This window comes from Tiliqua scincoides, chromosome 3, assembly GCF_035046505.1.
Source record: "Tiliqua scincoides isolate rTilSci1 chromosome 3, rTilSci1.hap2, whole genome shotgun sequence".
Classification (NCBI taxonomy): Eukaryota; Metazoa; Chordata; class Lepidosauria; order Squamata; family Scincidae; genus Tiliqua; species Tiliqua scincoides.
This window is the reverse complement of record NC_089823.1, coordinates 16,668,461-16,696,196: the sequence shown is the minus strand read 5'-3', so window position 1 is coordinate 16,696,196 and position 27,736 is coordinate 16,668,461. Positions and strand designations below refer to the sequence as shown.

General features: G+C 44.4%; 1 protein-coding gene across 1 annotated transcript in view; it reads right to left on the bottom strand.

The window, feature by feature from the left end:
* CNTN5 (contactin 5) overlaps positions 1-27,736 on the bottom strand; it is a 278,579-nt gene that overhangs the window by 62,365 nt on the left and 188,478 nt on the right. The window contains exons 10-13 of the mRNA XM_066618972.1: positions 22,149-22,276; positions 21,132-21,304; positions 13,656-13,776; positions 1,909-2,067 (exon numbers count right to left, since the gene is read on the bottom strand). Coding sequence (XP_066475069.1) covers positions 1,909-2,067; positions 13,656-13,776; positions 21,132-21,304; positions 22,149-22,276 — 581 coding nt within the window. The remainder of the gene's footprint in view (positions 1-1,908; positions 2,068-13,655; positions 13,777-21,131; positions 21,305-22,148; positions 22,277-27,736) is intronic.

Sequence of the window (27,736 nt, the reverse complement as noted above, 5' to 3'; positions counted from 1 at the left end):
ACGGCAGGTAATACCAGCTCACGGCGGTGAGCCAGTGTGCATTCATTAGGATTGGGGGTCTAAGAACCCGATCCTGTGGTCAGTGCAGTGCCTCTGCGCTGCACGCCTTAAGGCACGTTTGCGGGGCTTACTGCCGGGCTCCTGCTGGAGCTGGGACCACCGGGCTGCGGAACGGGAGATGGGGCGTGTCCAGGGGCGTGGGGGGAGGCGTTCCTGGGAGTGGGGAGGCGTGGCTGGGGGCATGGGGGAGGTGTGTCAGGGGGCGGGGAACAGGCTGATCCATGGAGCCAAGCTCTGCAGGATCCAGGGCGCTTGGGCAGGGCTGCTCGCCCCACATGAGCGCCTTCACTTTAGCGGCGACCAAACAGTCACCGCTAAAGTGAGTAGCCCCATTGCGGGGCTGCTTCCCTTACTTGGGGAAGGGGACCAACGTCCCCTACTCCCGAGGAGCCTCCCGCGGTAGCACGGGAGGTGCTGGATCCAGCAGGAGTCCTCTGTGGAGCCGCCGGGTCCTGCAGCTCAGGGCAGCTCAGGATTGGGCTGCCCAAACCCTATCTTACCTCCCACCAGTCTATATGATGCAGTGGTACCAATGGAGCATGTACTACATCTTGTGGTGGTGGTGAAGGGCAGACTGGGAGAGGTAAGTGAAAATCACCTTCACAAGAAGGTCTCCTTGGAGCTATGTCAGCTGCTTAGCTGATGTAGGTCTAAGGAGCCTCAGGGGGTGGTCCAGACTGGGAAAGGGGAATAGGGTCTTGGCTTGCACTGCTGCCACCGAGATCCACCCCTCCTGCTCCTTCCTCCCCCTGCCTGGCCCACTTCTTGCCCTAATCCTCCCTGATCGTCCCCTGTATCCTGAACCTCCCTCATTCCCTGCCCTGACACGGCCTGGTTGAGCCTTTGTAATATGTGCAGGGCCACTAACTATTTTCACCAGTGGTCCCTGAGTGGGTCCAATGGACTTGCATTGAGTCAGATCCACAGAGGTAAAATCTGCAGATAAACAAGCTCCACCGCTATACACAAGAAAATTAACTGCGCACAAAAAAGACATTGATAGCACAAGCCCATGCCTGTCTACTCAAAAGTAAATCCCACTATGTTAATTGAGTCTTACTCCCAGGAAAGTGGGTATAGGATCGCAGCTGGGCAGCCCAACTATAACGTGCGCTGGAACAGTGGCCTGTGGTGTATCCAGCACAAGGTAGATGCCAGTTGGAGTGCAATTTGGGGTAAGGGGATATTTTTCCTCTTAACCTATGTCATGCACAAGCCATCTCTATGGGGTTACTCAGATCTGTGCCAGCAACTTCACTGGCGGAAATCCAAGCAACCTGTTCCAGACCAATTGGACTGGGAACGGGGGTTAGGATTTGGCCTGCAGTGCCACAGCAAATCCCGACCCCCTCCTGGGCCTGATTCACCTCGTAGTCTTCCCGCACTCCTGCAAAAGCACCCCTTCCCCAATTCTGTTCCATCCTCCTGCCCACCCCTCCCACCCCTTACGCTGGCCTACTTCGGAGGGTGCAAACATACTCCCTCCAGGTCCAGATCCGGCTTGTGGAGGCCAGAGCACATCCTCATACCAGCCTAGCCAGCTCGAGAGTAGTCATGGACATGCTTTATGGTATATTCGCAACACTCTTCAGTCAGCGCAAGGGGCTTGTCAAAGTCCAACTCAGGATTGTGCTCTAAATCACATTCAAGAGAGCAAGATATAAGAGCAGACTTCATCTTGGAACTTAGCATTCCAAAAACATCTCAAAATACCACACATTTCCCCAGTATGGTTTATGTCTGAATTTATTCGGAATAAACTGACCTATTAATTAAATTTTACAGCCCACTTTCAAATGTATCCATTTTTAAACACACACACACACACACACACACACACACACACACCTGTTTTTACAGTCTGCCAACCAAGTGAAAATGGACTCCGTGCCTGCAGGTTGTAGGACGTGATGGGGCTGTGATTGTCTGCCCCAGTAGTCCACGAAAGAGTTGCTGTGGTTTCTGTGATCTCCTCTACAATTACAACTCCAGGAGGCCCAGGTGGACCTGAAAGAAAAAGGAATTGGTGTATTATTGTTGTTATTCCCCAACACACTACTGTTATTTGCCTACTGCTATGCATATAGGATCACAGCCTTGTATTTTGTGTTAACTAATTTCAAAAGGAACTACCCTGGTCCCAGCGCCATAGTTACCATGGCCCCTCATCTCCCATATATATTTTGCAGGGGCACAGGCAATTAGACGGCTGTACCACTTCATTGTCTTTGTGATTTAATTAATCTAGTGCTGGGGTGTCCAAACTTTTTGGCAGGAGGGCCACATCATCTCTCTGACGCTGTGTTGGGGGCAGGAAAAAAATTAATTTACATTTTAAATTTGAATAAATTTACATAAATGAATATATTAGAGATGGAACTTATATGAATGAATGAAGGTCTCACAATAACTCAAAGTCTCTAAAGGGCCTTGCACAAAGCAAGGCCAGCCTTTTCTTTGCTGCCACTGCTGCATCACAGATGTGAAACAGCAAGCAACTGAGGGAGTCCTCAGCCTGTAGCTCATGCAAGAGGTCAAATAGTTATCTCATGTTAAGAGCAGTTGCGTTGGGCCAAGCACAGGCTCCAGCACCTCTCTGGAGGTCCAGGGACTCATTGGGCACTGGGCGTTCCCTGTGGGACAGATTGGGTGCCATGAGGGCCGCAAATGGCCCCCGGGCCAAGGCACCCCTGATCTAGGGAATGACCATTTGGTGTGAGAAAAAGAAAATCAGGCAGTGACACAGCAACATGAACCCCTTGCATCATCAAGTTGTCCCTGTGACTGCACACTACACCCCCCTTCCAGAAGGGCTTCATTTTGGAGCCAAATTGACACTTGGTAGGCCTCCACCACTGACCAAAGTTGGACCATCCTGCTATAGATACATTCAGAGCTATGCTAGCAAACCAATCAATCAAAAGGACTCATGCACCAAATCCCAAACATGACTTGTAACTACATTAACCATATCGTATTTATGTACACCACCCTATGATATTAGATCTTCCCTTGGGCAAGGTACACTGTTGGAGAATATTTAGGATCACAGCATTATAGTCACACCCAGCAGTTTAGGCCTGAATCAACTATGCAGAAATTATACGGGCGGGGGGTGGGGTGGCATCCCATGTAAAGTCCAAAGCTACAGTTTGCAGCTACAGTTCGTTTGTTTTTCTATAAACTTTTTAATTCAATTAATCTTGACAACTGTAGTGGAAATGCATAAGATCCCTCAGGCAGATAGGGTGTGGGGTCAACAGTGGCCCCTTGTACAGAAAGGTCCAGGAAGCATGGGATTAAAACCTAGACTTTTAGCAGTGGGTGTGCTGCAGCTGCAGCCACTAGAGGCAATGTGGTCCTCAAGGACGAAAGCAGGACCTGGAGAAAGGAAAGTTTGTTAGTAGAAGGAGGAGAGCTTGGAGGAAGGGAGGAAAGAAGACTAAAAGTGATTGATTGACCGACTAGTGGACTGAGTCATGGACTAGCTAACTAATGGACTGACCACTTGGCAACCTAGCTGAACAGAGACTGCTGAGTGGTGGAGAGTTGAGGGAAGAGCTGCTGCATTGAGGACTGGGAGGAGGGACCCTGCAGCCCCACAGATAAGCTACCTACTGTTTACCTTCCTGTTGGTGCTGGGCTACAGTGGAAGTTTTTATATGCTGCTAGAGCTAGCTGTGTTTGAGCCAGGGGAACTAATTAGCTTAAAGTGGGCATAAGTTTTCTAGAACAAGCATGGAAAGGCAATTTGGCAAAACAACAACCTCTCCTTATGCTTTTGGAGCTGTGCTTCTCTTGCACTTTTTTTAATGCTTTATTTTATTTTATACAACTGAAAAAAAAATACATAAATGTGATCATTCACATTTTCTGCAGGCAGGCAAAAGCAGTCCTTTCTTTCAACACTGAGTGCTCTGAGAGTGGATTGAAACAAGTAAAGAAAACACTTTGCCTCCTGCATGACACATACCTGATTGTCAACCAGGACTCTTATGTAGATGTCAGTCACTCAATCATAACAACAACAAAACTCATTAGCAGCACACTTCTATACTTACCTTCAGCCTGCACAGTGGCTGCTAGTCAGTCTTGAGTGTTGCAAACATTGTAAAGTACCTTTGCAACTACTCTAGTGCAAGCAGAGCTGGTGGAACAACCTCTGCTGGCACTGAATCTCCACTAGCAGGCACTAAAGGAGGTGAATATTCTGCCAAGTGGTGGGGTGCAGGGGAAAAGTGGCAGAAGGGCGTAATGGAGGTGGGGAGAAAGTGTTTCAGGGCAGGGGAGGGTGGAACTGGGGGTGGCTCAGGCCCAGGAGCGGATGGGGATGGCAGAGCAGGGCTCCAATGTATCCTAACCCCCTATCCCAAGCCTGAAAACCCTACATGGGGCTGCTTGGGTTGGTGCTAGCGATTTAGTTGGCACAGATCCAAGTACCCCATTGGGAAGGCTGGAGTATTACACGGGGTAAGGGGGAAATTGTCCTGAAAACAACATTAATCGATTCTTCTCTCTGCCAACATCGTTATAAATTAGAATCTTTTGTAAAATGCAAATTAAATGAAAAGAAATAAATACAAGGGCTCCTTCATGGTGGAAGAAGTGGAAAGCTCCATTCCATGAGCACAGCAGCCCAGGCCATTCTTTGGATCCAACCCACAGTATAGAGGAGAAACAGGGACTGCATTTTAAACTGGCTTCACTGAAAGATGCATTTTGCATGAGTTCTGTTTACCTACACTAAATGCTCTTTTAAGGTGCTGGTGAGAGGGGGTGTTTTCAGGAGAGGTTCCATTAGGCCCCAGGTCTTCATTCATTCATGCACTCATTTTACTCAATAGGATATTCCCTTTAACCCTTTTGAAAGCTCTCTCAGCTTCCAGGTAGGCTTTTGATCTTTAAGCTCACTGATGTATGGTAGATCTCCAAGCTCGCTTTCTGTGTACTGCATACATTATTCCCTGTGCAGGAGGCTGGATTTTCATTTCAATGAATACAGTTTTCATCTTGGGGGGGGGGGGGGAATCTCTCCCAACAGATAGTCACACTGGCTGCTGTGAATATATTATCTGGGACCGCCTGGCTGAAATTATATTTTTAATGAAGCGAACTTTTTGGCTTTTCCAGTACTTTGGCCCTACTGAACAATGACAGATGGTCTCCAGTGTACTTGAATACTAATAAGAAAATATGTAATATGCTGAAACATGACTTAAGTTTAAGGAAAAACCTAAAGCTGAGCCAGGTTTTTATGAGTTTTGATTTTTATTCAAAATTTGCCCCAGAGCCTGAGAGGCAATCAAGCCGTCCACGTCCTGAACCCGTAGGACTGATCTTGAGCCTCTTTATGAATGAATCCAAGCTAAAGCCTCTTTATAAACTCTAAGTCCTGAGCATTGCTGCCCAGATGGACTTCGATGGAGAGTGGGAGGGGGCCACTTTCCCTGCTGCCCTCCTGTAGCTAAGTCACTGTTTCTGGGACAGGATTCAGGCAGTCAGAATTTATTTTTCAGTGGTATACACTACATTCTCTGTCGCAAAAAAATACATCCCAGAGTGACATACAACGGCGAACCTCTACATATCTCTACTCAGAATTAAGTTACATTGAGTTCAATGGGACTTACACTCAAGTAAATGTGCATAGGCTTGCAATCCTAAAGCTGCAGTCCTGTACACACTTTCCAGGGAGCAAATCCCATAGAATTTAGTGGCCTGCACTTCTGTGTAGACATGCATAGGATGGCACTTGAACATCATAATTATTATAAGCACACCTATAAATCTTTTTAAAAAGTTATAATTTAAAAATCAGAAAACAGCCTGAAGCTATTTGCAAAGATAAAACCAAAAAGTGCCACCTGCCATAGGACCCAATCCAATCCAGCTTTCCAGTGCTGGTGCAGCTGCAATGCAGCCCTGAGGAAAGAGAACAAACATCCCCTTATCTGGAGGAGACTTCTGTGACTGCCCCCCTATCACAGTATGCAGTGCATGCGCCCTTGGCACTGCGTCATTGGTGCAGGAAAGTTGGATAGGATTTGGCCCTCAGTCATCAGGAGATGCTTTATGACTAAGCAGCAGTGGACCTCCCCAGCCCTGTGCTTGGGGTAAAGGTCCATGATGGCACCCCAGTGGGCTGTCACCGTCCCCCCGCACGAAAATCCACCCCCCTACTCACCTGAGGCTCTCAGAGCCTCACGTGACCTCAGCCCACTTCAGAGTAGCCTCTCTGAGGTTCCCTGATGCTGACTCCATCAGGAGCCTTAGAGAGGCTTCCGTGGAGTTCTAGAGGCTCGTGCATGGGGCATTTTCCCCATTGGAACTAATGGTAGGTCTGCAACTGTGACGAAGCTACATTTTAAGTAGGTGATTGAGGGGCAAACTAGGAAATATACCTATTGTGTGAGTAAGGATCCCTGGGACCCCAAGGTGAGATTGTGACCCTGTGATTTATATCACCATTGGAAGCCCATCCCTGGATTTATCTTGGTGCTCTGGGTTACTTGCTCCGATGCTGCCTAGGTCCAACCCTTTGCATTTGTCACAGAAGGGGGCGTGGGGAAGGACTGATATTCCTCAAGCCGAGGTCCTTCCCCAGATGCTTGGGTGCTAAAAGAGCTAGAGGTGAGAGGGAAGGAAGTATAATGAAGTAGGGGGACAGAGATGGGTATCCTCCACCAATTTGTTGCCTGAGGCAACTGCTTCAGATGTCTCATGGACATCCAGCCCTGACTGAGGTCTAAGGCTTTTCTGAGAGAAGCAGTTACAACTACTGCCACCTCTGAATACAGTGGCAACTTATGATAACAGTGAATGCTTTTTGTGAGTACTCATTTTGTGGGTAGTGAAAGAAGGGGAAAAAAAAACAGTGCACCTCATAAGGACTAGTTGGGGTATGATTTTTTTTTTTAAAGTGTACAAAGTCCTAAGACAAAGTGCTTCTTTGTGGTGTGCCAAGGGGATTTCTCCAGAGGTAGCTGGTGGCTGTTTTCTTTGCATCTCTGCTTTTTCTGTCATGTCAGTGAGATAAGAACATAAGAACAGCCCCACTGGATCAGGCCATAGGCCCATCTAGTTCAGCTTCCTGTATCTCACAGCGGCCCACCAAATGCCCCAGGGAGCACACCAGATAACAAGAGACCTCATCCTGGTGCCCTCCCTTGCATCTGGCATTCTGACGTAGCCCTTTTCTAAAATCAGGAGGTTGTGCATGCACATCATGGCTTGTAACCCGTAATGGATTTTTCCTCCAGAAACTTATCCAATCCCCTTTAATGTGTCCAGGCCAGACGCCATCACCACATCCTGTGGCAAGGAGTTCCACAGACCAACCACACGCTGAGTAAAGAAATATTTTCTTTTGTCTGTTCTAACGCTCCCAACACTCAATTTTAGTGGATGTCCCTTGGTTCTGGTGTTATGTGAGAGTGAGTGAACCTCATAAGCAACAATTCCATCTTGCAACCCAATATGGGGGAAAAAAATTACTGGCTTAATACATTCTGGAGCCAAAAAGAGTCAATGAGAACCTGACAGTGTTATCCACACCTAGGCTGTTCTAGGTTCAACATTAGTTTGGCGACATTTGATTTGCAAATATGTGAACAATTACTGGGGAATTGCCAACACTGTCCCCAGTAAAAACACAAAACAATGAAGGGTTCTCCTGTTTCGGCTAGAATGTGGTCTGGGCAATGACAGTCTTGCTTGGCTCTGCCTATAGGTTCACTCCCAAGCTTTGACTCTTGGCTTGGTGTCTCAACCTTGACACACTGCCTGAAGTAATAGCAAAGCCCACAGGCTAGGCTGGTTCCCTATAAGAACTGAGAGTGTCCCACAGGAAGCACCTGATGAGACAAAGTGGTTCCACTGCAGATGCACAACAGTTCTCTGAGGGGGTGCGAGTGTGGAAGCCACTGAACTAAGACATCTGTTGAGGAGTTAATCCTGCTGATTAGCATGTGGGTATAAGATAATTAACTACGCCTGTGTCGTGTCATTAATGTGTCAGAACTTGACATTCTGAGTTATCCTGCATTATACCTTTCTGAATTTATCCATTCCTTGGGGAATGAAATCGGGAACACCAAAAGTGGAAGGATTACTGCTAGCTTTGAATAATGAGGTAACTTTAAAATAAAAAAAAACACCAGAATCTATATTTGTGCCAACTGAAATGCTTAGGAAACAGCTGTTCAAGATGTCAGGACTATGTTCTGGATAAGGCAGAAACACAGCCAACAAGGTGGTTCAGGAACAGGTGCAGATTGCTGGAGTCAGCAGGATCAGCAAACACCTGTGACTGCCACACCCTGGGTGTGGCATAGCCTACACCAACTGGCCACTCCAACTACTTAATGTTTGGTCTGTTGAGCCTCCAGTGCAGCAGTAGGAGTGTAGTAGGAGACTACTGAACTGCTGCCAGTAACGTGGGAGGCTGGATGTGAGTATGTACATGTTTTTACTGACCATGGAATGAACTTTGACTGTGTATCTTGGAAAGCTGATTTGGATTTGTTGTTTATGGACTGACTGCTCATTGTGCTGACTAGGAACGTTTACTGATTACTTGTGATAACCCTTGCTCTGAAATATAACCACTGCATTCAAAGAACTCTGCTGGTGTATGCATTTTTGTATGCCTGCTCATCCAAGGTTCTATACATCTCTTTACCAGCTAAAGGGTTTCAGCTTTATCACAAATAAAGAAAAAAACTGGCCAGTGGGGCAGCCAATAGAAAATTGGGTCCTGCGCCTGGAAGGGCACCTGCTTTGGGGCAATGAGTGGAGTGCCCGCAGCTGGCACCTTACTCTGTAGCTGATGCTGCAGCATGGAATTTTCCATGCCAAGGTGTTGCTAGGAGAGTGGAATAAGTGGAGCATTTTTGCTGGATGGCCCTCCCTTCCACCTGCCCTGGGTTCAATTGGTTTGGAATCAAACCCCCCCCCCCAGAAGCAGTGGGGGGTGGGTGCCTTGCTACTGCTGTTCATCCTTGTGAGTGGGGGGGGGGAATGTTTTGCATTCGGCCCCGCAGCTCCTAAGGCTGACCCTGTAGAAAAGTCAAATTTGCTGATCTTGGAAATGGACTAATCACTTGCAGACAGGGCAGTGTGACTTGCCTTGCCTCCACGACTGTCAAAAGACAGGGTGTTTTTATGACACAAATGTAGCGAGTTGGGAGATTTGCTGTTTTTTTCCCCAAAAATGTAAAATCAATTTGTACTAGGATTCAAAGGACAGCAAACACAACCAGCAGCAATGGCCAAATAGAAAGCGGCTCTTGAAAACATGCTTCATTCTTTGGCGAGCTGCGGAGAAGAATTGGCAAGGCCCGTCAGAGTGTGAGAATGGCTGGGAGCTGTGCCAGCACGGCCGTTGTCTGGACCCTTCACTTATCCTTCTGTTTGCTCATTAAGCTCCACCTTCCTCAGCCATCCAAAGATATTCTAGTCCCTCAACTGACTCTACCTTTTCTCCCCGCTGTGCCTCGTACTCCCCAGAACTCCACCACGATGCCAATTTTTTATTTCCTTCAAATCCCACCTCAAAATCCTCCTTTCCATGAATGCTTTGGCACAGACTCAGGCAGCCCAATCCTCTGTAACTCCCCAAGCAGCGATGCAGTGGTGCCAATGTGTGGCCCATGGAGTTTTACAGTGCAATCCTATCCATGATTACTCAGAAGTAAGCCCTACTGAGTTCGATTAATTCCCAGGTAAGTGTGTATAGGATTGCAGCTTCAGGGCTCAACTTTCCAGCCCTGGTGTAGTCATGCCAATGGGGTGTGTGCTGCATCTTGTGGGGGGGGGGGTAGCTCAGCATGGAAGGGTTTACAAAGCTGCACTTGCCAACGTTCCCTCCTCTATACAATGGTTAAAGGTAGAAGCACTGTGTGTGTGTGTGTGTGTGTGTGTGTGTGTGTGTGTGTGTGTGTGTGTCCCTTTGTATCTGGTAACCCTACATTTCTATAGCAGCTTGCCTTCCTGAGTTCATCCACAATTGTTTAAATGTTGATAGCTTGAATGTCTATGGAATTGCTGCTTCAGTATTTTCATGCTTCAGAAGCAGCCCTGAGAGTTTATTTTAAGGCTACTGGGGATGGCACAAATGAAAAAAAACAAATGCAGTGCTCCGGCCCAAAGAAACAGAGCCTCTTTAACAAAATCAGCCTGACAGGTGATATTGTTTGCAACAGACTTTGACAGGCAATTTACCACTTCTGAAGCTGATATCTTAATAGTTTTGTCACTTCCAAGCCTCAAGAAAAGCAGAACATAATAAGCCCAGGCTATATGGAACTGATCTATGCACACAGTCTATCATTTTCAACTTAAGATAGAGTATTGATAGGATAGATGACTACAACCCCTCTAAAACTAGATTTTACCAGTGACATGCTCCAGGGGCACAGCCATATGAATACTCTCTCTCTCTCTCTCTATCTCTCTCTCTCCCTTCCCCCCTTAAGCTGAACTTATGGGTGACTTTGGGTCAATCACTATCTCTCAGCCCAACCTACCTCACAGGGTTTTTGTGAAAACAAAAGGGGTGACAGGACCATGTACACTACCCTGAGGCCCTTGGAGGAAGGTGATGTAAAAATGTGAAAAAATAAACAAATCTTGTGAGATTTCAGTGTCACCAGATGTGGCTGTGGCTTAGGAGCACAAAAGATGCTAGCCTGATGTGATGACATTTCCAGACATCAGCTTAACATCTTGTCCACATCTAAGTGTGACGCCCCATTTTCTGCCTGTATACGTGACAGGCACATGGCCAGCTCATTGCCCCTCTATATGGCAGCCTGGCCAAGTCCCCCACCTGGCTATGTAGGCTCTCCCTTTATTGTGAACCTCCCTGGGCTTTGCTGGGGAAAGGGAAGCGGGGTCCCCATATCCCGAGACCACACTGGTTTCACTTCTTTTTATTATTGTGTACAGATTTTATTGCATTGAATTCATGCAAGAGCAGCATATTTATTTATTCATTCATTCATTCATTCACATTTTTACACCGCCTTTCCTCCAAAGAGCTCAGAGCGGTGTATACAGCCGCTCTCCTCCTTTTGTCCTCACAACAACCCTGTGAGGTAGGTGAGGCTGAGAGAAAGTGACTGACCCAAGGTCACCCAGGAAGCTTCATGACTGAGAGAGGATTTGAACCTGGATCTTCCAAGTCTCAGTCCACCTCCCAAACCATTACACCGCCCTGGCTCTCAGGGTGAATACGAATGGGATACACACACGGGTGGGATCGTCAAGCCATTGCAAGCTGCACAACATACACCCATGTCACAGGTGCCAATGTGGTCTGGTAGCACCTGTGGATTTGGTCAGGGACTGGACTGGGGGGCAGTGAGGCTGTACACTACCTGGTAATCTTACTGTGGGGCAGCAGTCTGCAGAAGGTAAGGGGGATGGGGGAGACACGGAGCAGAGGCAGCAAGGCATTGTCAATGGCAGTGGCAGGCCCACCTGTCTCTCCCAGCTTGGGAGTGCAATTCCATGCTTCTTTACCTTGAGGTAGGTCCCACTGGATTCAATGCGGCTACTCTCGGAGAAGTGTGCAGCCTGGGAGGGAGTTAGGCAGTGCTGGTCAGGAATGGGAGATACCTGTTACCAGGCAAGGACTGCCTGCTTGTGTCTATGAGGGAGGCTGGTGCCACAGGGGTGTGCCAGCCATGGTGGTTTAGGGGAGTTGTGGGCCTGAATGCTGGGGTCCTTACCCGTCCTTATTGGGGAGAACCCTGTGCAGCCCCCAGCTCTGTTCCTGTGTTGCCAGGGATTGTGTGAGCATGTGGAGTCCGCCCCCGCCAACTTAACTGTGTGGAACTGCAGGGATGGATAACCTGCAAAGAGAGTTCTGAGATGACACGTATTGGTAACCTGACTCTGTATATGCCCTGTGTTTTGTGCAGGGTGGTTGACCTTTGGTACAAAATGTGGTTGTTGGTACAGAGCGGGGTTTTTGTGTTCCCTGCTACCAAAGTCCTCCTTTGTGCTCTGAGAGTGTGGTTGCCAGAGCTGGGCTTAGAAAGTTGGATGCGTGTAGAATGATTGGCTGCCAATCATCATAGTTAGGCTATATCATCTGTGGGGGTGAGAATAGGGGGTGATTTGGGAGGTTGGATGGTGTCGTGCTTGCAATGTGTGCATGGTCACCAAGGGACTCCTCTAATCTATGCCTGGCCTGTGGCTGGAGCAGTGATTTTCTGCAGAAAGCGGTGTGTCTGCCCTGGGGTTTGAGCATAGAATTTGGCACTGCAGTACCTGTGGTGCTCCATCCACGTCATGCCCACATCAGGCCCATGACACACCCAAGATACTCCCACGGAACGCTCCCAGTGCAGATGGAGTTATGCTTGCAGCCCGTCTATGTTACGTTTGCATTGACACAGCGTTTCAGGCACATTACACTGTGGTGAAGTTTGCCTCTGTGAGCGGAAGCCATTTTGTTGTGCTGGGAGATTGCATTTTGCACCAGTGATCCCAAAGGATCTTCTCTATGGAGAACTCGTGCAAGGAAAGCGCCCTACAGGTAGACCACAGCTGCGATACAAGGACATCTGCAAGAGGGATCTGAAGGCCTTAGGAGTGGACCTCAACAAGTGGGAAACCCTGGCCTCTGAGTGGCCTGCTCGGAGGCAGGCTGTGCAGCATGGCCTTTCCCAGTTTGAAGAGACACTTGGCCAACAGTCTGAGGCTAAGAGGCCAAGAAGGAAGGTCCATAGCCAGGGAGACAGACCAGGGACAGACTGCACTTGCTCCCGGTGTGGAAGGGATTGTCACTCCCGAATCGGCCTTTTCAGCCACACTAGACGCTGTTCCAGAACCACCATTCAGAGCGCGATACCATAGTCTTTTGAGACTGAAGGTTGCCAACACAACAACATCCCATGGATAGGATCAGGCTGCAAGTTAATATTTTTACTTATTTAGATGGCTCTTTACACTTTATTGGTTTGGTGTTTTTGTAAAATCTTAGCTTGTACAGACACTTTGCAGTGCTGTTGGAAAGGTAGTATGGAAGTTTAAAAAATGATCTTGCACTAAAATACATGGGACTTGAAAAAGTGTGTGCCCAGCATGTTTGTTGTCAGATAAATGTCCTTCCAAAAATATTGAAAAAATATGAAATATGAGAAAAGCATTTGAGTCCAAATAAAGAAGCAAAATAATGTACATAATTTATATCTACCTCAACCAGATGTTTGAGTCTCCTTTATTCCTTTAAAAAAAAAAATCCATGGGGACTTTTAAAGCTGCCAAAATTAAATCAGCTTCTCTGTTCAGTCATTATCTGCTTTAGCAAATTTTAACTACATGTTCTTGTTTCCAAAGACCAGAAAAAAAAAGAAAATCACAACAAACTGTCAATGGAAAAATAATGCATAAATGATGCAACAGGAGAAAGAGAGAGGGTCAAGTTCAATGTATAATAGCAGTATGTGCATCTAAATGTCTGTGGGCACAATCCTAACCAGGTCTACTTAGGTCCTAATTTGTTCAATGGGCTTACTCTCAGGAAAGTGTGGTTAGGATTGCAGCATGTGTTTGATAATTTATTCCTTTGTTATTAGCATACTCACCCCTAACAAGAAGTTCTGCCTCATCAGATATAGAGTCTGCTGTGGTCTGTATCCTGCAGCCATATCTTCCAGCATGCAATAGGAGAATGTTCCTGATCATTAAATCTGCAGAAGATGCTTGCTGTAAAACAAACAAATGATACAAAAGCACCTTAAAAAAAAGTTGCGTATCTTTCTTTCTAAAATGGAGAGTTTCTATTGAGTACTTTGGGGGTACTTTCCATATGAACTGGCTCTTCAACAGAGATCATTGGAGGGGGCACTGTTGTAGTTGCAGCCTCTGGCTGAGGTCAGATTGGTGGCAACAAGGAACAGGGCCTTCTCTGTGGTAGCCCCATTCAAATCCTCACCAAATTGGATGCAGGAACTAATAAGTGGAGTGAGCCAGGATGCTAAGCAAGAGGAAAGCACACAACCTTCAATGCATTACTAAACTGGTGACTTTTGCAGGTTGCCTTGGAGTTAAAAGAGCAAACAAAACAAAATTCCCTAAATGTACCGAGTAAGAAATACATTCCTTATTGCTAGCTGTTTACATTGTCCCAGGAATCAACGTCTCTGCTCTTGTTGGAGAGTAAGCAGGGTGCCTTCTGCAAACCAGTATTGCAGTAGTCTTGGCAGAAGGCATCTTGAGGTTTGATGATGTCACAGAGTTACCTTATTGGGGAACTGAAGCCATCAATGACTATAATCCATACCAGCACATGGCTGCCTGGGAATGGCATTTCAAATAAACAAGGCTGCTGCAGAAGCATGCTCTTTCAACTATTAGACTGCACAACCAGCACAGAAACTTCTGGAGGGTTAGAAGCGTACAAAAATACAGGAAAAAAAGGCAAAACATAAAGGAAAAAAACAGGGCATGCTCTGAACATAACAGCCTAGAGCAGGGCTGGACTATCTATGAAGCAAGTGATGTGATTTGCATTAGCAGCGGGTGATGGGGGAAGCTGCAGATTCCGAGTGCCCATCGCCCCAAATCCGCCACTGCCTCCCTTCAGCCCGTGTCAGATAGAGCTACACTGATCACCTTCGTTGAGTAGGAAGCCGATCATTTGCTTCCTTACTTTGCTCTGCATGTGGTTAACTGAAACAATAGTATCCTCTCTCTCTCTCATTACCCCCCCAATGGACCTCCTCCTCCGATGCAGTGGCTAGGGCAACCACCCCTTCCGGTTTTTTGGCTATAACTTTTGATAGAATAGAGGTATTTCAACACAGTTTGTTTCATTGTATTCTGCATGAAATTATGCATCAAATGATATAAAACATGATGGAATTATTAAAAAATGCCAAGATTTTACCAAAATCTTATTCAAAAATACCCAAATTTTGGCCAGCAGTAGTGTCAGCCCTCCCATGCTTGTTACCAGGTACAGCCAGCACCCCCTAGTGACGCCTCTGTAAATACATATTTACAAAGTATATTTTATCCTTTCTTACTCATTGTGGGCCCAGCAAAACTTGCATCCCTGAAGCTAGCATTAGGGATGCGTTGGTGCAAAGAGATACTATCTGATGAAATGAAGGCCAGCTTCAGGGGTGTAATTTTCATTGGGGCCATGGTGTGGCAGAAAGGGGTTAAAATTTTCTCCCCTATATGCCACTGTTTAGCTTAAAAAAGCATGCATCCTCAAACTCCACATTTATTATAATGTGTAGTTTGGCCTCCTTGCTTCCAAAAGCACTCTAAAGGGGGGGGGGAAAGACATTGAAAAGACTCCATGGCTGGGATCCAATGAACTGCATAATTAGCTTCAGGCACCAGGGGAACTTTTTGCTTGTGTGATTAACTCCCTCCTCCAGTGTCTCATAGGATGCTCTTTTTGGAACTATGGGGACTTACCATAGTTCCAAAAGCAGTTTGTGATATACCACAAGGATCTGATGTTCAATGAAAAAATGGGAAAATCCTCCTTTGGTATGCCCAAGTCATTCAGCATATCTATTGTAGCTATTCTGATCAGGAATGTCCAGTGTTTTCTCACATCTAAAGGAAATCAACCCTATAAGCAGGCCACTGTGGAACTCTTTACTACTTAGGGAAGTGATATGAACTCCTCTTCCTAACATTCTCAGAATTCAAATTAACCTATTAGCAGAGGTGAGAGAAAACCTTTTTATTTTTTCATGGATTTTGGTGTTTATCCAAAAGTCAGAAGTGCAGAAAGCAGTGATGGGTGTCTTTATTCAAAATTTACATTATAATTATAAATTGCTTTATATGTTTACTAGGTAGGTGATATAGGTAGTATAGAGTCAGCAGATGCAGCCACAGTCATTACCCATGCACCCCTCCTTAAATAATAAATAAAACAAGATAAAACAGGTTTGGTTTTTTTGCAGATTTTGGGTTCCTTTTTCTTTTTTTTTTTTTTACAGAAATGAGAAGTGCAGAAAGTTATGTATTTTTATTTCATTATCACAATTTTCTCCCACCTCTATTAAATCTATTTAGAGATAGTTGAGTTAGAGATAGTCTAAATAGATTTAGATATTAAATCTATTTAGAGATAGCTGGCAAAGTCACATGTTGGATAAAGGTTTACACAGGTGATATCACTTTTAAAAAAAGTGTATATATCAAGCCTGACATAAATGTGGCCATTGGCTGAACAATCTGCACTATTTGCACAAGATAGTACAACATGGCAATTCTCGTGTTTCTATTTCAGAGTTTCAGGATCTCTCAGGTACTTCACAATCTAGCTATTCACTGTGACTTTGAAGATGGAAGGTGTGATGAATCACAGTATTTCACTTCAGTAAGGTGCCAACTTGGGGATACAAAGTTTTCAACTTGTCTAGTCCGACAACACTTATTAGCTGTGAAATACAGGGTATTCAAGAAGATTAATGTTTTTGACATAAAGTTATAGATAGTGAAAAGGTAAGCCCAAAATCAGTACACGTTTCCCTTCCCCTTGGAGAATAATTTACATTTAATGTGTGCTTTGTTGTTAAGGAAAACATAAGTATCATATATATGCAGTGACGCTTTGGTTTTACTGCTTCAGTGCTTTTAAAAATTGTAGCTGACACTGTACTAGGAAGTTCACAGCTATTGAATCCTAATGTGCTTCTCAGAAAAAGCAAAGGTGTATTCAGTCTAGATACATAAATGGCAGATGGTTTGCACTAGATGACTCGGAGCTTTTTCAGGTTGGGGGCAGAAAAGCAATACAAGCTATATATCAGAATCCTGTGGAATGTAGCTATTCCAGCAAAATGAATTGGGATGCGACCACTACTCGGGCACAAGCCTGCACAACCTTGCAAACTGCCAAGCCCAAAATTGCCCAGGAGACATGCACTGTGGCCCAACAGAAACTTGATGAACCTGTTTTTGCCCTGTACCTGATACGTTGTCTGTTGAGCCTTGGTTACTGAATTCAGGCACCATACAGGTGTCGTACTTTAATTGACATTTGCAAGGTTATATATCGCTCCTTGGCAAGGGCTCCGAACACAGGCCTGCGGCAGAGTTAGTTCCATCTAGTGTAAGACAAAGGATGGAGTCTGTATGGTGGGATTTAATGAAGAGGACAATGCAGGGTGTACTGATAATTGTGCCTGAATGCAATACACCTGGGAGTACAAAGATAGGGGTGGGGTGGGATTATCAACCACTGGTAAACCATAATGCATTGTTGATAGGCCATATTCAGTTTAGTGAATCACAAATTGTGTAGAACTGCTCAAAGACAATTATGCATGCTGCTGTTTTATGTAGTTAGATATTTGCTTAGATATTAGTAGAAGGATATTGGGTGCTGCAGCTTCTATTGCAGCACTTGTATGATTCTGAGAAATCTCTTTTTGTATGTTGCCATAAAGGCTTGTTTATTTCATTCTATTGGTGTGGATCTATGTTTGTTTAGTATCCTACTCCATATGTTATAGCATGAGGTGATCAGCTGCTGACGTGACCTAAGACTGATATAACTCTTAGCTGACTTCAGGCAGTAAAAATCAATTTAAAGTCAATAAAGCCAAATAAAAACAAATAAACTTTGGAACTGAAGAAGTTGGAGTCACTGGGTGGGCTAGGAATTCTTGCAAGTTTGCCTTGGGCAAATATATTTTTCACATTTTACTATTCGTGAATCAAAAGGCTGTATAATGTAGAAAGATTATTTTTGTGATATTCAGATATGGGATATACAGTATGTCTGTAGGAAATTATTAATATTGATTCATCTTCATCATTTAAAGATGAGTTATCTGAACAATGTCAGAAAGTAAACAAGTATCGGTCTGTACCCTCTGAAGTTTCTGTACGTGTATTGTGTGTTCTTTCATAGTCTAATAAACAAGTTAACCCATTTCTGCCTAGCCTGCAGGTGTACACATTTAGTCCCTGTTGTATATATGCAATGTTGGGAAGAAATGGCTTAAACCAGTGTTTCTCAAACTGTGGGTTAGGACCCACTAGGTGGGTCACAAGCCAATTTCAAGTGGGTCCTCATTCGTTCCAATATTATATTTTGAATATAATGATGCTACCATGGTATGTGACTGCATTTAGGGAAATATTACAGACCTTTGCTTATAACAAGTTACAATCTATATTATTTTAGTAAATAGAATTTACTCCTGGGTAAGTGTGGGTAGGATTACAGCATAAAAGTATTAAAATTTCCTCCTTGATGATGTTGCTTCTGGTCATGACATCACTTCTGGTGGGTCCTGACAGATTCTCATTATAAAATGTGGGTCCCAGTGCAAAATGTGTGAGAATCACTGGCTTAAACCATGCAAGATGCTAAATGTGTCAATTTGTACATTCATATTTGCTTTTTAGATAATAGAGCAGCCATGGAAGGCTGGGGTGAGGGAAGAGAAAAAAAATCAAGATCACATTGCACAGGAAAGGAATATCCAACTCTTTCCCTTTCTGCTGTGGTCCAATGAAAGCAGCTATTAATCTGGGGAGAGAATTTTGCTGTTATGCTATTCTAAAAACAGAAGCACAAATGACTCATCTAGAGCAGGGGTGTCCAAAGTTTTTGGCAGGAGGGCCACATCATCTCTCTGACAATGTGTCATGGGCCGGGGGAAAAAAGAATTAATTCACATTTAAAATCTGAATAAATTTACATAAGTTTACATAAATGAATATATTAAAGATGAACATATGAATGAATGAAGGTCTTGCAATAGCTCAAGGCCTATAAAAGGCCTTGCACAAAGCAAGGCTGGCCTTTCCTTTGCTGCTGCTACTGCATCACAGACGTGAAACAGCAAGCAGTGGAGGAAGCCCTCATCCCACAGCTCACACGAGAGGTCAAACAGTTGCCCTCACGCTGAGAGCAGTTGCTTCGGGCCAGTGTGGGCTCCAACAAATCTCCAGAGGGCCAGAGGCTCATTGGAGACTGGGGGCGCCCTGAGGGCCGCATTGAGAAGCCTTGAGAGCCACATGTGGCCCCAGGGCCAGGGTTTGGGCACCCCTGATCTAGAGTCATATGTGATTTGACATGGCGAGCCCAATCCAATCTGGGGCTTGTGGTGGAGGATTTCATGATCTGCTGCTATAAGTCCCGATACGGCATCACAAAAGGTGTGCCGCTGTGATGCGCTGGATGGGATTTTGGTTGATTGTTTTGCTGCAGCTCTCCACGCTACATGCAACCATGCTCCAGAAGTTCCTCCATCCTTCTAGTGGTTGCAGTGATTGTGTGCGTGCTTCTCTTCCAGTTCTGTGGAGTCCTTTTCTCCTCCGTTGGTGTGGGCAGTGTCCATCTGCTCTTTCTCTTTCCCTGAGTCTGCTCCTCTCCCTGCCTCCAACAACTAAGGCTGTTGGGAGCAGACCAGAAATAATAGCAGTAGAGCTGCCTCCCTGAGCATCAGATGCAATGTAGTGTTGTAAAGTAAGTACAATGCCACTTGCAAGACATTAGGGGGTAGTGTATTCCCCAGGAAGCAGCTGACTCAAAGGCTCTATGTTTCTACTTTGTCCTCTTTGACCTGTGGGCATGTGTGCCCTACCTGGCTTCCTCCCTCCCTCTCTCCTCCAGATCTTCCAACATGCAAGACCTCTTTCCACGAGCTCTGGAGTCCACCACATCATAAGGTCTCACACACCCATGTAAAGGGAGTAGCTGTAGGATTCCCTCTTCTAGAGTTTTGGACCTGGGCAGCCAACAAAGATGTACATGCCTGTGAACTGTAAGTAATTTTCTGTTACTTAGCAGAAGTAGGTGCAGGTCGCGCCAGGCTCCTTGCACCCCTCCCCCCCCCCGGAGGCTGCAGGGGCTTGGGGCCTCCCCCGCCCCTGATGCCTCCCCCCTCCCGCCCACGCAAGAACTTAGTGGCTCTCAAACTCTCCCAGAAAGTCTGAGAACCACTGACCTATGCAAATGAATTCCTTCATTGGAAAGACCTTACAGAAGGATTTCTGCATACATCAAAACTCCTGCAGTTCTAAAAGTAATCCCTGGATTAGGGAACATATTTATTGTGTTAAGTATTTCAGTAGGAAAGCGTTGTCTTCTTGAGTGTTGTGTTCACCCAAGCTGTTTGTTCCACTGTAAAACAGTGGAGGAAAAATAAATAATGATAGGGATAATATTAAAAGCCATCTCGAACATAATGGTCATTTTTCTCTTTCCCTACCACCGGCAAAGCAGTCACGTGCCATTTGGATGACTCGGGCCACTTCTTGAGCAAGAGATCCCCAATTAAAACCTGTTTGGTGCTGACATCTTTTAAAATAAGTATTTTTACAAGTAATATCACAGCCCAGAAAAAACTGCCACTTAATTAGTACTACATTTTATAACAAGTAATACTGATTTTAAAAAAAACCAAATGACTAATTTTAATAGACCTTTGCTGCCCACAGAACTTTGTATAGGGCTCTTGCCGTTTTTATGGACTAGTTTCTGCAAGAGAATGTTAATTAGAAACCTAAAAGTTTTAACACGAGGAAAATATGAGCGATATAGTAGCACAGAAGTTTTCCAACTTCCCATCTTTGCAGAATCCTTTAAACATCGATTCAAGCGTTAAAGTGCCCCTGTATATCTGCCACGGAACTCTTGCATTTTGAGGAAGATTCTGGAAGTCTAGGATAAACTGAGGCATGGCAGCTGCTGGGCTTATTAGGTTTTACTGTGGACTGGTGTAAACCGAGAGTGTACCCTTGGACACATCTAACAGTCCCCTGGTGTTACTTATTCCAAGAATAAGCAATAGTGGGCACAGTCCTAACCAGCTTTCCAGCATGGCTTAGCTGTGCCAGTGGGGCATGTGCTGCATCCTGCAGTTGGGGAGCAGTCATGGAGGCCCCTCAAGGCAATGCAATGTTTGTTCCCTTACCTCAGAGTTGCATTGCCCTTATGTCAGTGCTGGAAAGTGGGTTGGGATTGCGGCCAGTGATTGTTTTCAAGTAAGCTTCTCTGCTACTACTGATCTTCTCCATTTAGGTACCCCTTTTCCCATTAAACAATACAAGTTCTAAATTATACTCACCGCTCTGATGCTTTCAAAGTGTCCACCTTCCTTCTCAAAATCAATCGGCTGCCCATTCAGAGTCCAGTAGAAAATGACATCTAAGGTGGGGTCATGAATAGCTTTGCAACTCAGGACGATGCTTTCTCCCACAGTCAGTTCAGTCCTCCTAGGAGACAGGTCTATCCTGGTGGGTTCTAAAGAGACAAAAGGAATCAATGGCAGGTTGTACTAATTTATCATGGCAATATCACAGTTTCCTTGGATATTCAGTTGTCACAGGATGTGACTGCAGTTTCTGTTGCTGCTTCCAAGAAGCAGAAAGAAGGTTTAGATTGAATTGCCTTGTATTTTGTATGTAAGGAACTATGATCATCAAAATGTGGAGGGAAGATGCAAGTCTAAAAACATGAGATGCTTCCTGGTATTGAGTCAGAACTTGTTCAATGTGACCCAGAATTGTGTACACTCTGACAATGGCTGCTTACAACCTCAGAGAGGCATCCAGTCAGCCTCATGGCTAGGCTGGCCCTGCTAACTGCGTACGCTTGTTTCAGTGTAGGCTCACTCTAGACCAGGGGTGTCAAACATAAGGCCCACAGACAATGAGGCCCCCTGAAGCCATTTATCCAGCCTCCATTATACTTGGGCTCTCCAAGCATGATAACTGAGCTCTTCTATCTTGAAAATAAGAACAAGATTTGCACATATTCTCTTTTGTCATTTGCAGCTAATGTGAGAACAAAGTGCTTATTTCTGGTTATTATCTGCTTAACAATGTCACTTTCTGCTTAATGATATCACTTCCGGCCCTCTGCAGGCACCCCAAATGCTAATTTTGGCCCTCTGTATGAAAAATGTTTGACATTCTTGCTCTAGACTTTCTAAAGATGACCACATATGTTGGGGCAACATATAGAGCCTGCTGCCGTGATTTCTTCCTGTGCATGTCTGTTATTACAGGATCTCATCTGACAAAGACCCTAGTGAGGAACATTGGAAGCCATTTTTTTTTGCCATAGCACCTTGGCTGTGCCTTACCTTTAACAAACACAGAAGCTGTTATTTCTGCAGAACCAAACACATTTTCTCCATGGCATGTATATTTTCCCTCATCAGATTTGGTGGCATTCAGGATTCGCAGGCTCCCATCTGGAAGAACAGTTATCCTGAAAATTATAAAAAAGGTTTTTATCCTGAAATGGCACATATCGAATTGTCTCAAGTGCAGACAACATCCCCTGAATTCTTAAGCATGATAAAAATGCCAACAGAATTCCCCAGATTTTCAAATAAAGCTGAACTGAACTTTCCACTCCTGCTTTAATACAAGAGGCCCAAAGCGTCCCAGGTAAGTGGATTCATCTTCTAATACCTAGGAAAGGTAAAAGCGTAATGAGTTTGTGGTTCTTTTTTTAAAGACATCCATCTCTTCGCTTTGGAAAGTGTAACTTTTACCACCGAAATACTAGGCACCAGCTGTTTGAATGGAATCTAATAGTGACCTTAAAAATTAAGCCTTAAAAGACGCAGTGGTAAGAAATAAAAGCAGATGGGGAAAGTAGAGGAAATTAATTGTACATTGCCAAACAATGATTTATGGTGCTTTCTGTGCCACTGCAGCACAAAGATGAAAATGAGTTCTGGCTACTAATGCATATTATTTTCATTTATTATAGTTCCACAGCCCATTATCTAAATGAAGTCGGAGGCACTAAGGGTAGGATTAAACTTTATGAGAAGCGTAGGGCATCTGCTGAAGATGAGTAGGTTTTAAGTTCCTCCTCCCCCTCTGTAACATGTATTTAAACATATCATATGTCCTGATTGTGCTGTCTGTTGAACCTTGGCAAATGGATCCAGATTTTGCACATTTGTTGGTTACAAATGCTAGTTTATTTACAAAATTCTATTCAGGTCCTGGACAGGGCATCTAACACAGGCCTGCACAGTTTCTCCTAGGGAGAAGACAGAGAAAAGGAGGAGTCTGGGTTGTAGCTAGGGGAACAATGCAAAGTTCAATAGCTGTTGCCTAAATAGTACACATTAAAGTCATAGGCAAAGAAGAAGAGCCCAGCTGGATCAAGTCAAATGCCCATCTAATCCAGCATCCTGTTTCCCACAGTGGCCTACCTTAGGGAAGCCCACAAGTGAAAGGCAGATCTCTTTCCACCCATTACTTCCCTGCAACTGGTATCAGTCCAGAGGCATATTGCTACTGGACTCTGGAGTAATACATATCCATCATATCTGGCCTTTGATAGGTCAGTCCTCAGGAATCTGCCCTATCGCCTTTTGGAACCATTCAAGCTAGCAGCAATCTTGTGGCAATGAATTCCACAGACTAATTTTACCCTTTGTGAAGATATGAACACATTGCATATTTACCTGAGACCACCAGCAGCATCTAATATGGTGGAGAAGGGCAGGGATTTGTTCAGTGCCCTCTTTCCCCTCACACACTTGGGCCCAAGATTTCCCTCCTGGGTCCCTTATTTTAACCGCTCATCAAAGTGCAGACCTAACATTTCCAATGCACTTATATTTATCTTGTACCTTGAGAGCGCACCATTATTCTCTTGATTATTCAAGTAATTTTTAAAAAGGCATATCTGACATCCTGGCAGCTAATCATTATGTTGTCCACATTTAATGAAATCTTCACTTCTCCATATCCTGGTCTCTCCCCTTTTTTATAGATTGATCGCCTCTAACACAGAATTAGGAGCTATTTTCTAACAAAACAAAACCTGACCAAAATCTATCAGGCTTTCTGCATCAAAAAAAAAAAAAAGTATCTACTGTATGAATCTACTGAGGGGAAAAAATAAATTACAGCTTTGTTGCAGTGTGCAGTTTCTAAGATTTACTGGCTTGAAGGAAGTCTCATTGTCATGAAAAATGTGCTACCATTTACTTGAAATGGGAATTCAGTCCCTGTTCTAAGCAAGGCAATAGATAGGGTAAATAGGTGTCAATGGAAATCCAGGGGCACGGAAAGGGCAGGCGGGCAGCAGGAGGCATGTTACATGTGGATGGCGCGGGATGGATTACAAGAGTGCTCACTGTTGACAGCCAAGTGCATTCCATCACATCACTTTATATACATTTTCTTGTTGAGCTCCATTATGGCGCATTACCCAGTAATCTTCACCACAGGAAGGCATGATGGACTGTTGCCAGGCTCAGACCTACTGCAGAATTGAAACCGAGAGGGAGGGAGATCCATGGCTCACTGGTACGGCACATGTTTTGAATGTGTTAAGTGACCAGGTTCAACTTCCAGGATGCAGATGTGATACAATTAAACACACCCCTTCTGCCACAGAAGATTCAGACTGCAATGATTACAATGTGCATTTAAAACAAAATATCTCCAAAAACAGACCCTACAGTTTGTTTGTTGGTCGCATTGTGACATTTGGGAGGTGAAAACAAAATTCTGTAATTATTGCTTTCCTGAAATGCTATAGAAGTGGGTTTTCCCCCCATTTTGCGATGCAAGATCACTCACTGCTGCTGTTTAACAAAATATTAAGAAAGGCAAATTTATTTTATTCACAAGTGATCCGATTACACAGATCAGCAATTTCATCAACCTTATTTTTTATCATATGATTTTGTTGTCGGCGATAATAACAGTGCTAAAATGGAGAGAGTGTTCTTTTTCTCACAAGGGAGGAGACTTTATAGAGAACATATTTGCACTGCAAGTAGATGGAATTTGGTTTGCATTTCTCTCAGCGGTTCCTATTTTCTCACATCAACACCGCAGGGCTATTGCACTGGTGACAAGCAGACAGTGCCGTGGGAAGGCAAACAGGGGATCAAGGCTTTGATGAAGAGCTTAGCTTGTATCTCAGCAAGGCGTTGCTCAGACTGAGGAGTCAGATCACAGTCAGCAGCTTTCCAGGACCAAGTGGGAGATTATTGATCTCTTGTATCACCTGATTCCTGCCGGGCTAAAAGCTGCAGTACCACCCTCTGGCCATCTGCCAAGATGGCACCACAGCATGAGATTAGGTTAGCAGAAACATTTGCTTATGAAATATCAGTGCTAGAGCAGGACGATACCTGGGTCATCCTATCATGGTGAATAATTTAAGAGGCCTGGTACCTAAAAAGAGCCTGCAGGATCAGGTTAAAAAAGATCTAGACCAGCAATTTTCAACCAGTTTGCAGTGGCTCATTGGTGTGCCACAAAATGGTCCGCAGGTGCAGGAATTTGGGGAGGGTTATTTATAAGTAGGGCCATTGGGGGTGCGCCCCCACTGGCAGTGATGGTGTGTCTTGACAATTTTGGCAACTTGTCAGTGTGCCATTAGATGAAAAGGGTTGAAAGTTGCTGATTCAGACCAATATTCGGTATCCAGCCAGACACTGAAGGTAATATGCATTCTTAATTTCAAAACATTGGAGCCAGAGGCCAGCACATATCATGGCAGTGAATCACACCAGTTAAATCATGAATTTTGAGGAGAATTACTTTGTTTTGTCCATCCTTAGTCCACTGTCAATCGGTTTTCCTGGTCACCCCAAGTAGAGTCAACTAGTCATTGATTCAGAGAAGATGAAACAAACTACTGCTTCACACAGTGCATATATGCAAAGAGATTCCTGGTTTGCAGGCACCTACTTGGTCATACCTCCCACTGGTCTGGCTGCTAGAATGCCAAGTTTCTCGGTTTGTTCCTGGATCTAAAGCTTTGGTAAATGCCTGCACCTGACTTACAGTAGCATAGCTAGAGGAGGAGCAAAGCAGTAAGTACTGCAGGCCCCGCAATGTGCCAGGTAAGTGGCCCCTCCCACTCACCATCAGTTGCCTTGCAGCATTTATACCTTGGGCTGCCAACCCTTACCAGTTTTCCTAGCACCTTTCCAGATCGAAGACTATTTATATGCTATTTTCAGTGGGGTATCTTAATAAATGCTATTTTGGTTGCAAACCATGTCCCAGATATGAAGAAGGTGGTTGTGATAGAACTGGGGGATTTTCTACATTTTGGTAATTTAACTTGTGCAAATAAGGATTGTATTTTAAACTTGACCTCCATTCTCACGTTTCATTGGATAAATTGTAACAATATTATTATTATGAGATTTTTGCACAGATGTTATTGACTTGTTTGTTTTATCCAGAAATTTCCGAGTCCTTCCCGGGATGCCTGGTTTTTATCCTATTTTGCTGTTATAAATATCCGTGCAAGATGTAAACTGTTCCCAGTTAAGCTGCTTTTTGTAGTTGGTGAATGACAATTTCTGTGGTCCCGATACTGTTCAGGTGCTCTTCAAGATGTTTTAAAATAGCACCGAGGGCACTGGTGCTATTCTTCTGCCACAGCCTTTCAATTTCTACTTGTATATTATTATTATTATTATTATTAACAGTATTTATATACCGCTTTTCAACTAAAAGTTCACAAAGCGGTTTACAGAGAAAAATCAAATAACTAAATGGCTCCCTGTCCCAAAAGGGGTCACAATCTAAAAAGATGCAAATGAATACCAGCAGACAGCCACTAGAACAGACACTGCTGGGGTGATGTGGGCCAGTTACTCTCCCCCTGCTAAAAAAGGAGCACCCACTTGAAAAAGTGCCTCTTACCCAATTAGCAGGGGTTATATCTTTGTATTTTGTTGTTTTTTTTCAGTTCTTTTTCTTCTACTATGCTATCCCCTGGTATATTATTGTTACTACTACTACTACCACCACCACCAGGGAATTAATGTAGATTAACATTTCTTTTCTCTATTTTTAAAGGGAAGAATGGAGGAAAGAAAAAAATTTAGCATAAATCCAAAATCAGCAAGTAGGTTAAAGGAAAAAAAAAATGCTCTTGAGTGGTTCTGTCTCCTATTTTCTCATCTGACATCGTCACCAGGGGTATGAAATTGGTTCATGCTCTACATTGGCAATGAGTTCTTTTTTAGATGCAAAGCAGGTTGGGAAGTTGCACTGACTCATTTACCCTGTGGCCTTTCACAGTGTTGTGATCCGAGCAATCTGTCATTTCACATTAGCCTAGATACGGAACCTGTCAATATTCTTTAATGTAGATTATATGGAATGATGACAAGTATTTGTAAATAGCTGAAACCTTTATTTCTCCTTGAATGTCTTGTGCACTCTCCATCTCTTTTGCTGTCTTTCATAATAGACTTATAAGCCTCTAAATCTCCAAGGAGCTAAAAGTGAATTATTGCTTTGCTAAAAGTTCTTGGGTAACCAGGATACCCTGTATGAATTTTTGATAGTCCTGCCCTATATTGAATTTTGCTATTTTCAATATTGCTGACCTAATTAGAAGGAACCTGAATGTGGTTAAATCCCATAGCTGAACACACAATTGCTAGGATCTCTCATTCAGCTGATTTTTCTCAACCTCGTATTTAGAATGTATAATCTCCTAAAGCTTGTGTGTAGTGCCGTAAGGTATACAAAGAGTAAGGAACACTAGGAATAAGATGTTAAGACTTGATATTAATGCACTACAAAGCCATTTCCTGCTATCAGCCCAATGGAGGACTTTGGTGCCTACACATTGAGTTTCATATTCAGTGCTTTGAATCCAGGCAGAAAATGCAGGATAGCTGATGCACTAGGAGCCCTTAAATAGCTACCTATAAAG